A 12,399-nucleotide genomic window follows, 5' to 3' on the forward strand; every position below is an offset into this window, starting at 1 on the left:
TTGACAAAAAAAAACTTTAAACTGGTACACATGTGACAAATTTGTTCTATGTTAGTTTTCGTTAAATTTTATTGTCAAATTATTGAGTTAGATGTCACGTGACAGTTGACGGGATACCAATTTAGGGTTTTATCCCTCAGTTTGTATCATATTTACCGGTTTGTAATTTTTCATGGTCTTAATTCAATTTGACGGATGATAAATATCACAGGTATATCGGTTTGAAATTTTTAGTGATCAAAAAATTAATTTTAAAATAAATTTATTATAAGCATACCGATTCGACATTTTTCATGATACTAACCTTCGTTCGTCACAAATACAAATCGAAAAATGGGAAATGACAGGGGGGAGGGATGAGAACGACCGACGAAACCGATGTAAATGCGTCAACAGGAGAGTCGTCGTTCGTTTCGAGATCGGCGCCGAGAAGCCGCAAATTCAGATCGGCCGAAGACGACCTGACCAATGCAAAAGGCCACGTAGGCAGGGCATGCTCGTTTGTTGATGTCTACCACATTGACTGATCAATTTAGACAACGACCCTACCACGGGCGGCGCCCGCCTAGTGATCAAATCTACGATTTCAACACTAATTAATTAATTAAAGAGCAGGCCACATAAAAAACACAATAAAAAAAATAAATGGGTTTTTTTTTGTTGACATTTTGAAGCACTAGATAGTTTTAAACAGCGGTGAAAATAATTCGTGCAATTAAATATTTGAGATAAGTGCATCGATGGTCCTAAAATTTATCACGAAAGTACATTTAAATCCTAAAATTTTTTAAAAAGTGTAATCAAATCCTAAAATTTGTCACGAAAAAACAAATGAAATCTTAAACTTCCAAAAAGTGCAATTCACGGAAGGACTTGATTGAACCGATTTGATAAATTTTTAGGACTCGATTGTACTTTTTGAAAGTTTCATGATTTAATTTTATTTTTTAAAAATTTTAAGATTCAATTACATTTTATTGACAAGTTTTAGGACTTTCCGATACGCTTATTCCTAAATACCTTAAATAATTCCACTCACATCTCGGTTCTTTGAGCGAGCGCCCCAGGACATTTTGCTAAGCAATCAAATTAAAGAAAGACTTTCCAATTTTCAGCATACTCATATTTTCGTGTCATCTGTAATCAATACTTAAAATCTCTCATTAAATACGTTTGTTTCTTCTTCCTCTCCTTCTCCTCCTTTTTCCCCATTCATCATGCCCGATAAAACGCCATAAAGCAGTCGTCCACAGGAGGAGAGGGAAGAAAAAGCGCGAGAACGGACGTGTCGAGCGACCGACGACACGTTGCGATGGTCCTTCTTCCTTCTCTCTCTTTCTTTCCTTTAATCTTTTTCGAAATGGAGGAGGAGGAGGCGGAGGAGGAGGACGCGCATGGACGGACACGAAACGCGACACACACTTCGCGCACCTGCTACAGGCGGGACCTTTTCACAGCTTCTCCCCCTCAATTTGCACGACTTTTTTTCCTCCCCTCCTCTCCTCAGATTTGTCGTCTCTTTACTCTCTCTCTCTCTCTCTCTCTCTCTCTGTCTTGTCTCTCCTCTTCGACGGTTCACTGTTCGGTAAAGCCCTTTTTCACACTCGCCCGCACACCGCTCCTTGCTCAAGCTCGTTCACACACTCCCGAAACCAAAGCACCCACCGAGACCGAAACAGTGCGCGGAGGCAGCCGAGCTCGGCGCAGCTTCCCCCCTCAGCTCCAGCGGCGTCCCCAGATCAACCGGCCCGACCCGATCTGCCACCAGCAGCCACCGTCGTCTTCCATGCAGCACCTCGTGTTGCTCCTGCTGCTTTTCGAAAGTGGGTAGGGTTCGTCTTCCCCCCTTTCCCCCTTTTCTTGCCTCCGTCGCCCGAGTGCTTGGAGCGAGACCCCCATCAGGACTTGCGAAATGCAACGGGAGCGTCCCGGCAAGTTCCGTCCTTTCGGGCCGGTCGTCGTTTCTTGCTGGATCGTTCTCTTCTGGGCTGCTGCTGCCGGGTCAGTGGGTTCCGGCGTGTCCGACGGAGGCGGCGACAAGCGTGCATTGCTGGAGCTCAAATCCGCCGTCGGTGAAGACCCGTTAGGGATTCTTTCGGATTGGAACCCGGATGACGAAGACGGGTGCGCTTGGAATGGAGTCACATGCGACTCTCTCTCTCGGAGAGTCACTGCTCTTCGCATTTCTCCGAACTTCAGCTCTGCATGCTCCGAGTTCGACACCGTGGACGCGCGAGGTAACTTCTCCTTGCTGTTTCCTTGCTCGGACTTTGCGGGCGGCAAGCAAAGTTTGCCATTTTCGGCGAAATTAAGGGGTCGATTATCGCCCGCGATAGGGCGGCTTTCTCAGCTCAAGGTCTTGTCTCTTGGGTTTAATGGGTTTTTCGGCGAGCTTCCTCAAGAAATCGGCCAACTTCGCTTTCTGGAAGTTCTTGATTTGAGTTTTAACGATTTCCGAGGACCCATACCCTTTGGTTTTCAGAATTGTACTGCGCTTCGAGTGGTTGATCTTTCTGGGAATCAGCTAAACGGCACACTTCCTTCATTCTTAGCCGTGCTTCGCAGTCTAGAAGTAGTTTCATTGTCATTTAACGTGTTCACTGGGCCTATTCCACCTGTACTGGGTGAGAAGTGTGGTGCGCTTGAGCATCTCAACCTCGCCGGGAATTTGCTTTCGAGCTCGATCCCTTCAAGTTTGGGGAATTGCAGTAGGTTACGGTCATTGATATTGTCGTCAAATTTGTTACAAGATCATATACCTTCGACTCTCGGCAATCTCGGAATGCTCGAAGTTCTCGATGTGTCTAGGAACTTCTTGAGCGGCATTATACCACCTGAATTGGGTAATTGCAATCAGCTCAAGGTTCTCGTGTTCAAGAATAACTATGGACCTTTGTTTTCCAGAAAAGTTTTCCGCACAGCGGACCCTCAAGAGGAGAACGGTGACGACGACTTCAACTTTTTTGAGGGTCAATTGCCTGAGAGTATTGCAAAACTTCCCAACTTGCGGGTACTTTGGGCGCCAAAGTCAAACCTGGGGGGAAGTTTCCCTCGTGAATGGGGATCTTGTTCCAACTTGGAGATTCTAAATGTAGCTCACAATTACTTTGAGGGACAAGTACCTGCGACGCTTGGCAGCTGTAAGAACTTGTACTTTCTCGATTTGAGCTCTAATAATTTCACTGGATCACTTCCAAGGGAAATTCCTATTCCTTGCATGATCGTCTTTAATGTCAGCCGAAACTTTTTGTCGGGACATATTCCAAGCTTTACTCGTGACTGTTCTCAAAAGTTCGTCAATTCAAGAGCGCCGCGTGTCACCATGGTTGATTTCTACACCAACTATTTCTATCAATATTCTGGCACGGGCGTTTCTTCGTTTTCACTCAATGCCAATGATCTGGCTATATTGCATGATTTCAGCAGAAATATGTTCTCTGGCCCCATCCCTTCCGTACTTATTGCTTCCGACCGTTTATCTGCACGCCCTTTCTATGGATTATGGTTGAATGAGAATAACCTCGAGGGCAATATTTCGGCATACTCGTTTCTCTTCTGCCGTTACTTGGCCGGTCTAGCTTTTGACATTGGTGACAACAAGATAACGGGAGAACTTCCTGTAGACATGGGGAGCATGTGCAGCTGCATGAAACTTCTGAATATGGCGGGTAACGAACTAATGGGCCCATTTCCAAATACTTTTGCCAATTTGGTTGCTCTGGTGAACCTTAATCTCAGCAGAAACAAGATTCAAGGATCCATACCATCTTATATTGGCCAGATGATGAATATGAAATCGCTATCTCTGTCAACTAATAACTTCACTGGTACAATTCCTCTGGACCTAGCTCAGCTGGCTTCCTTGGAGGTCTTGGAACTTTCCTCGAACACTCTCTCAGGGGAAATACCGGCTGCTTTTGCAAAACTCCAGCATCTAGGTGTTTTAAGGTTGGATCATAACAGACTATCTGGACAGATACCTGCTGGCTTCAGTAACATGACTTCTCTCTCAGTGTTCAATGTGTCTTTCAACAATCTTTCTGGGTCCGTCCCTCTTAACTCAGAGTTCATAAAGTGTGAAAATGTACAAGGTAATCCGTATCTCCAACCTTGTATCCCTATTTCATCTTCCTCCGAATGGGAGCAGCAGCACTCTGGTAATGGTTCCCAACAAGCAGCTTATTCTCCTACCAGAAGCTCACCGGGAGGAGGCAATGGATTCAAGCCTATAGAAATTGCTTCCATCACTTCAGCTTCAATCATCGTTTGTGTCCTAATATCGCTGGTTGTCCTGCTTTTGTGTATGAAGAGATTCGGATGCAAATCGGTCTTGTGTCAAGGATCAGAAAGAAAAGAAGTCGTGACTTTCAATAGCATTGGTGTTGATCTAACTTATGAAAATGTTGTTAGGGCTACTGGTGGTTTCAATATCCAAAATTGCATTGGCAGTGGAGGATTTGGTGCCACTTACAAGGCTGAGATTGTACCTGGAGTGGTAGTGGCCGTGAAGCGGCTTTCGGTTGGAAGATTTCAAGGTGTGCAACAATTTTCTGCTGAGATCAGAACTTTAGGAAGAGTTCAGCATCCTAACCTCGTGACACTGATTGGATACCATGTGAGTGAGTCTGAAATGTTCCTCATCTACAATTACTTGCCTGGTGGCAACCTTGAGAAGTTTATCCAGGATAGGCCAAGGAGGACTGTGCAGTGGAGCGTTCTTCACAAGATCGCCCTGGATATTGCACGTGCTCTCGCCTACTTGCACAATGAATGCGTTCCAAGAGTGCTGCATCGAGACATCAAACCGAGCAACATTTTGCTAGACAATAACTTCAACGCATATCTTTCTGATTTCGGGCTGGCCAGGCTCTTGGGTACTTCTGAGACTCATGCCACCACTGATGTAGCCGGGACTTTCGGATATGTCGCTCCTGAATATGCAATGACTTGCCGTGTCTCTGATAAGGCAGATGTGTACAGTTACGGTGTTGTCCTTTTAGAGTTGATATCTGATAAGAAGGCGCTGGATCCGTCCTTCTCTTCCTTCGGAAACGGCTTCAATATTGTGCAGTGGGCTAGCATGCTTCTCCGACAGGGAAAGGCTGACGAATTTTTCACAACTGGCCTATGGGACTCTGGGCCACATGATGATCTCGTCGAGATGCTTCACTTGGCTGTCATGTGCACAGGTGAACATCTTTCTGCAAGGCCTTCTATGAAGCAAGTTGCTCAAAGCCTGAAGCGCATTCAGCCCTCAACTGGCTAGTGGAGGTTTGGTCAACATAGCTCTTCTGTAAGTTGGAAAAATGTTGGGATAGAGACCTGTAATTGGCCATTGGTTTATCATTTATTCAGTCACATATCTTGTAAAAAGGAAACAGCTGATCTTTTCTCTTTTTCCTTTTGGGGTAGTATCCGGTTGTCAAATTCCCAAATTGAATATAGCCATTATGACAGCTCCATATTTGTGTCTTTTTCCTTATCCTAGTGACCTGGCTGACGTGCTCTCTGTTCATTTTGTAAAATTTGTAACAAATAAAGGCTCATTGTCAAAGTAAGACGGCTAATAAATTTGGACATGATTAATTATAACCAGAGCTCCTTAGTGAAAGAAGATGTGGTAGGCTAATGATGAGATGGCCACAAATGTGGTGGAATTGTACGTTTGCTGAGAGAAACTGTTTTGCTTCACATTGTTTGTCACATATTTGCAGTCACTCCCATGCCAAACACCAGTCCGTGGCATGTGTGCCGTAGAGGCCAATGTGCTTGATTTTTGCTGATCATGCCATTCAGGTTGTTTGTTACGATTGTTATTTCATCTTGATATGCATGAAGCTCTTATAGACTAGGGAATGGTTGTCAAACTTTCTTCCCAGTGAACTCAGACTTTTAGCATTTTATAGATGGTTCCTCTCCCTCTATGAATGTACCATCACGAGTTAGGAGTTTGGCATGTATCCCATTCGGTCATGTATTTTGAATTGAGACTAAAAAATAGAAAATGGTGCTGGCTGAGTTTTATATACCGTTTTTTGTTTGCTGATATTCTCATGTGCGTTTTACCTAACCAGATCTATTCTTGCTCAATTCTTCTGCTCCATCATTCCACACATGCTTATCATTAATCCAGTGTGTATCAGTTGAATAGAACATGATGTCATGTCTTATTTCACAGAACTAGAGACTGATAATTTTAGATGCTTTAGTAGCGCGACACTGCCTCTCTTGTACCTATAGCATAGAAGGCATTTCTGAAAAGAATAGTTCATTCGCCATAGGGTTCCTAAAGAAAAATGAAATTCTCAAACTAGGATAAGCATGTTGAAAGTGCAGGAGAAACCATACTTTTGTGATTCCTTTTCAGAGGTCTAGGAAGTGTCCTGAAACATACACTGGATAGTAAAAATTATCAAAGATGGGGTAGCGAGCAATTATAGCCACCTGATTAAGCCTTACACATTTTTTCATATCTTAATTCTAGCCGGAACAAATTCTGTTCTTCTTTTGGTACCCATCTTTATCACAGCTTACCGACTACCGCGGAAGTTCTATATATCCAGTCTAAATTTTCAGACATCGATATAAACCAATTCTCAGTTTAGAAAATAGCATTAATCGTTATCCATTTAAAAAAATGCCTAGTCTCGAATATTCCATGTATGGACTCACTGGGTGTTTGTTATAAATGTGACCGTGTTGAAGGGTTGTGCTTTGGTCATCGCTTTTCACAGAATTCTATATTCTCTTTCCACGCATCAGTTCCTGTTTCAGGAATATATGATGGCATGGGTGGATACTCCTGGTTATTAGATGATCCGTAAGTCATCATATTTTGGTAAGCTCCACCTTGTACTTCCATGTTTGGAAACTCTTAATTGATGCTAGCTGCTTCATGCGTATTGAAAGGAAATGAATCTTAGTAAATTTTTCTTTCTATACAAAGTGGTTCCTTTTTTTTTCCCCTTCCTCGTGATTTATTATGAGGACATATTTGATATTTTGTTACCATGTGTTTTTCCACTTTCACATATAGCAGTTGATTAATTGGAATGCCCATTCCACTAATTGTCATTCCATCATTACCACACAAAATGAAGAGCGGTAAACGTATCATTCTTTTTCAGTTTATGCTATTTTCAATTTGAAGGAAGATGCTAGCTCTGCATACTGCTACTCGAAGTGATGTGGCAAGTGTATCCAGAGAGAATTAAGTGATGCGTTGAATGCATCTCTTTCTCTCTTGGATATTTGCTAGATGTACAGCTTCTATTATCTGTTAGGAGGTGGGGATGTTGTTTCTTCTGGGAGCCAATGTCTGTTCTGATTGGAGTGGTCAGTAGAAGTTTCATAAGGCTGTTTCTTGCTTACTTGACTTTGACGTCCTTGATGCAACTACTCTAAGGTACGTTTTACACTAACCTGAACAATTCTCGGATCACCACCGGCCCTTTTAATGCATGAACATTATAATGATTTAATGGGATCTTAATGCATTGGCCAGATGACATGCTTACGCTGGTTATGGTTATCTACCTTGAAGAACTATCAAGTCATCTCACTTCAAGATTGGTGCCTTGTACTAATGGTTCGTGTGGGAATGAGACGGACCTTGTTTGCAGGTTGCAGCACTATAGACAAGATCTTGGCTGGCCAAAGAAAGTCCATATGAAATCAACAGCAATATATGAATATCCCATTTGGGCAGATTGAATTCCAATTTGTTATATCTATAAACAACATAATTTAAGGACCATCTATCCTCTTTGCCAACAACTGCAAGGAACTGGATCCAAGAAACTGGAAAAATATCATTCGTGAGGATCTTCTTCGTAATGTTATTTGTCAATCCGCTTGGTTGTGGGCATATTTGGCTAATAAAGTTTGCCAATTAAGGAACAGTTTGAGAAATGCTGGTACTATGGAATGAATGAATTACCTTCATTTATGAGTGAAAAGACATCGAATTTGACACTTGGTCCTACTTTTGTAGGATGACAGGATTCTGATTTCTGTTTACCTCATCACATCACGGGAAATTCAGACCACGAGGTTTCCTTTGTACACTGGAGCCTTCCAGATAACTGCCTCACGTTTCTCGAGCAATTTTGTTCACAGGAGAGGGGGAGGTTTCGCAAGAAAATGGGAGATTAAACGTAACAAGCCTTACAAACGAAAGCGGAAACCTACATGCGCAAGCTCAAGTACTGCATGGATATAAAGGGTCCTTATTTATGTATCATAAATGGAGTTTTCTAATGTCTCGGCACGTGGTAGAGTGAACCCTTGGCACCGTTGCTCTCGCCAACAGGTCGAGGTTCAATTCTGCAGCAAGCATAATTGCAGTTGATGGTGATAAAAATATGAGTACAGCTTGTATGGATCAAGATTTCGAGTGTTCTTGCGGAAACAGGAGTCTATTGATACAAGGAGGAAAACAGCATGATAGCATCGCTGCCGTGACAAGACTAGCAACCGGGGAAGTACTTGCTTGAATGGAGTCCAAACTATCATCTTCCACGGGGACTGGCGTACGAACAACACATAATACGACGCAGAATTCCATACCCTTCACAGGGAAGCATCCTCGGAATCATCCACACTCGCAACCTTTTTGACAAGGTTCTTGGTTGAGGGCAAACCAGTAACTGCATCCTCTTCAATACCACACTCATTCGTGCCCCTTCTGATCAAGAAATAACCATCCTGCAATTCAGAGACAAAAAGGGAAAAAATCTTTAGTCCAAGAAGAGGGAACATTAATACACACGATTGCCAACTTTTCTTAATGTGATGTCAAAAGCTTAAGCAGAGATATACATCGCCCCAGCTTCGGTTCCACTGATTCGCCATAAGCTGCAACAAGGAAAAGAGAGTGAAGATCAGCCATAAGAACTGATTTAGTAACTGTTATAAAGAAAGAAGATGCCCAGAGGATTATATACCCAATAATCCTCGCCATCGTCGGTAGTTCCCCAGCCAATCAACTTAACAGCGTGACCACCCAACACATCGCCAGTAACGTGCTTGTAAACTCCTGACTTGTAATGAGCGAAATCCTGCAATTAAATGACATTACAGACACATAAAAGACTGGTATTGATGAGCTTCGCAGTCCCAAAATCTTGGTCACTGTGTCATGACAGCAGAGGAAAAATGCATGATGTATTGATATGCTCGGCCACGGTAAGATAAGCGAGAGTATGCAATCAACCACAGCCTTTTGCCTCTATTGACCATGCCACAGGATACTCTCACTATGAAATCCAAACCAAGTCTTCTGGCATTACCTCATAAACAGTGAAAGACACCTCGACAGGTCCATTCTTGTAAACTTCAGCCATTATGCTGTGCGGATCGGAATCAACTCTGTATGCACTGACGCTGTAGTGTTTTGAGGACTTCCACATCTGGTTCCCGTTCACACACTTCCTCACACACTTCGGAGTAGGATATTCAGGCTCACAACCAGGGTGGGAACAGCCGATATCATCGAAGTATGGATAGCACTGTTAATTTAGGACAGGAATGCATTAGGTGTATAAATCAGGATATATAAGAAAAGGCAAAAAAAGTTTCGAAAGAACGATCTGTTGAACTCCTTTGTATTTAGACAAATGCTCATCAAAATGGCAAAAACAGGGATTCGCACCTCTTCAGTGACAACGCCGTGGTGCATAAAGTAGCGCCATGCAAACATGGGATAACCTCCATTGCAACCGGCTCCACACAGAAAGCCACAGCAGGCTAAAAGATCATTGACGGACAGAGAAATGTTCTGAAACAGGACATGTAGAAATGAATGCAATTTTATACAGGATAATAGCATTTAAGAATAATCCGTCAGAGATTAGCTACCATTCCAAAATGGATACAGAAACGATCTGACAGTGACTCAACAGCACCAAATGCCCAGCATGAACCACAATGACCCTGATTCAATAAAAGGTAACATTCGTAAGCATTTTTAGGGCAGTATACAAGTTGTAATGAAGGTGTAGAAGCTTGAGCTTGATTACCTGATCTGCCATTTGGTAGGTAATCCGGCATTAGACACAACAAAGAGAAAGCATCAGCATAATATCTAGAAGAAATCAAACAAAAGACCAGGCAAACAAACTGACCTAAAATTCTTCCAATAGTGCTGCACTGGGACCAAGCAGTTCTAGCATCAAACTTTTCTGGCAACTTCAAGGATTTTGGATGAGTTTTGACAGGAACCTGTCTCAGCTCCCCTTGAGGTGTTGGCTTAACTCCAAGGAGATGCTTAAATTGGCCAACCTGGGAAACACCAAAAATATATATCAAGCTATCAACTAGAACTTGCGGTACAATAACTAAAACACAAAATGCTTCGTGCAAATAGAATAGACTTATCATTATAATGCCTTGGAGACTTACAGTGAAGTTTGAGAATCTAGGATTCATGGCAGCTTGCCATCCAGCATTGGGGTTCTCATTTATCTCTTTGATTATAGAGTCCTGCACAATAATATTGAAGCTCAGGACATATTGTTGAAACTAAAAATAAAGGATGACGGATACGAGCTTCGATCTCTGTCCTCCAAGGAGTGTATTACCTGGAGGATATGAGAGTTGAGCTTGAGCTGGGAAAGTGCTTTCTCTGCATTGATCTGCCGAGACACGGTTAAAGAGAGTCACAACCTTACTAAGGCAACATAATAAAGAACCAAGACATGATAACCTTCAGCTTTCATTGAAAAGCCAATCGTGATCATCAGGTTTCTTGCCCTCGTTCGAGTTTCCCATTATTAGACCAGTCCCATCTTTTCAAAAGCAAAACACCACTTTCTTTGGATAAAATAGTAAAGACGATATCGACCAATCATTAATTCAAAGCAGCAAGTTTGCAACTTCCGTAATCGAAAGTGTATGATCCAAAACGTACATACCAAGAGAGCAACACAGAAGCAAATAGGAGAATGATGAACAGGCTCAAACCGAAATTCTCAAGGACCGAAAACAAGCTAAAGTTCAAAAAATCAAACTAAAGCTCGACCCATAACGATAGCAGGTAATAACACCAGCTAAAAGATCATGATCGGCACGAAATCAATTGAAATTCAGACTTGCAAAAGAGCAAATCTTTAGTTGAAAATCTCCATCTTTGCGGGTGGCGTCAAAAAATAAACCGAATATTATCTCCGATTTCTATAGCAATTCTTAAGAGTCGTTCGTTCTCTTCAAGAATGATCGGTCACCAAAAGCTAAGCTAGAGAAACGAGCTCACATTAAGATCATCTATCAGCAAACCCAAGATGGGACTAAGAAAAAAGAAGCAGCAGCAGAAGGTACAAGGCCTCGTCTTCCGATTACCTGCGCGAGGAAGACGGAGGCGGTCGCCAGGAAAAACAAGAACTTCACCAGACCCAGATGGCTGGCGGCCATCTCTCCCTCCCTCTCTCTCCCTCTCTCTCTCTCTTCCACTCTCTGTCTCTCCTCCCTCTTTGATCAAGATTTCAAGAAGAAGAGGAGCGAGAGGAAGATGGCCGCGGATGGGAACTGCAGACGGGCAAGTGGAAATTTATGCACTTTCCCCCCTTGAGCAGGGAAGGTCGGACAGATTCAGACGACAAGATGACGAAGAAAGCAAGATTCCCCAAGAAATAGAGAGAGAGCGAGAGAGAGAGAGAGAGAGGAGAGAGAGAGACTTTTCTTGGTTTTTTTGCGCAGGATTCAACTCGAACTGACATCAAAGCAACCCGATTGGGCGATTCGTCACGGCAGATGGATATTTTATCGGGACCAATTTCCTTATTACAAGTGCCAATCATTTTCCCAAGATAAATTTCCTTAAATTTCTCGTTTATCTTCTCTGTTCCTCATATGGTCGGAACAGGGTGCAAACATGTTCTTGTTTCATCTTCTTGCCATGCAATTCCTCTCTCTTATTGATTTTGTTTGAGGGAAAATGCAAACGAACGGTACGCTGTCCTATCACCCTGATGAGTTCTCCGTGAAACACAAATAGTTCCCCGATGATGGTATTGATTTTGCTGATTTTTAAAATCGAAATCACATCGAACGAAATCCAATGAAACCGATCACTCCTTCACGTAATTAACTCGCTTTTCTCTAGGGCGAGCAAAGTTTTTGCCATCGGTTTCCGTTTCCTCAATTTTTTTATTTTTCACGGGTAAATAATTTCTTTTAAAGATAATTTCGACTTGAATTCTTTGCATCTACTTTACTTAGAGTCCACTCTTATATATTAGTATTATATTAACTAAAAAAGATGGGTACCCGAATCCGTATGTGTTTCCGTAGGTCTTACCATAATTGGTCTGTCTGGAAATATACGTACTTATATTTTTCCACTGCAGTGCACATTTCTTGTCATTGCTCATTGTCTTGCTTCTATTTGTCTAGATGTTGTCC

General features: G+C 42.5%; 2 protein-coding genes across 2 annotated transcripts; one reads left to right on the forward strand and one right to left on the reverse strand.

The window, feature by feature from the left end:
• Positions 1-1,539: 1,539 nt before the first annotated feature.
• LOC115680592 (LRR receptor-like serine/threonine-protein kinase RPK2) lies at positions 1,540-5,462 on the forward strand. The gene has a single exon (XM_030604410.2). The coding sequence runs from the start codon at positions 1,913-1,915 to the stop codon at positions 5,264-5,266; it is 3,354 nt and encodes a 1,117-aa protein (XP_030460270.1). The 5' UTR covers positions 1,540-1,912; the 3' UTR covers positions 5,267-5,462.
• A 2,850-nt stretch (positions 5,463-8,312) lies between these two features.
• On the reverse strand, positions 8,313-11,677 carry LOC115680595 (cathepsin B-like protease 2). Its single transcript, XM_030604413.2, has 10 exons — positions 11,338-11,677; positions 10,581-10,634; positions 10,402-10,482; positions 10,125-10,281; positions 9,859-9,938; positions 9,653-9,778; positions 9,291-9,509; positions 8,946-9,059; positions 8,821-8,856; positions 8,313-8,706 (listed from the first exon to the last, which is right to left on the reverse strand). Exons 1-10 carry the CDS (start codon positions 11,407-11,409, stop codon positions 8,572-8,574), a joined length of 1,074 nt encoding a protein of 357 aa, XP_030460273.1. The 5' UTR covers positions 11,410-11,677; the 3' UTR covers positions 8,313-8,571.
• Between the last annotated feature and the right edge of the window lie 722 nt (positions 11,678-12,399).

The sequence above is a fragment of the Syzygium oleosum genome, unplaced genomic scaffold (assembly GCF_021117445.2).
Source record: "Syzygium oleosum isolate NSW1041296 unplaced genomic scaffold, Sole_v2.1 Sole_v2.28, whole genome shotgun sequence".
Lineage (NCBI taxonomy): Eukaryota > Viridiplantae > Streptophyta > Magnoliopsida > Myrtales > Myrtaceae > Syzygium > Syzygium oleosum.

Coding starts and splice junctions, on each gene's coding strand:
- LOC115680592 (XM_030604410.2), top strand. CDS start 1,913: ATGCAACGGGAGCGTCCCGGCAAGTTCCGTCCTTTCGGGCCGGTCGTC.
- LOC115680595 (XM_030604413.2), bottom strand. CDS start 11,409: ATGGCCGCCAGCCATCTGGGTCTGGTGAAGTTCTTGTTTTTCCTGGCG. Junction 10,483..10,580: donor TCAACTCTCATATCCTCCAG/GTAATACACTCC, acceptor ATTATTGTGCAG/GACTCTATAATCAAAGAGAT. Junction 9,510..9,652: donor ACGGCGTTGTCACTGAAGAG/GTGCGAATCCCT, acceptor CTAAATTAACAG/TGCTATCCATACTTCGATGA.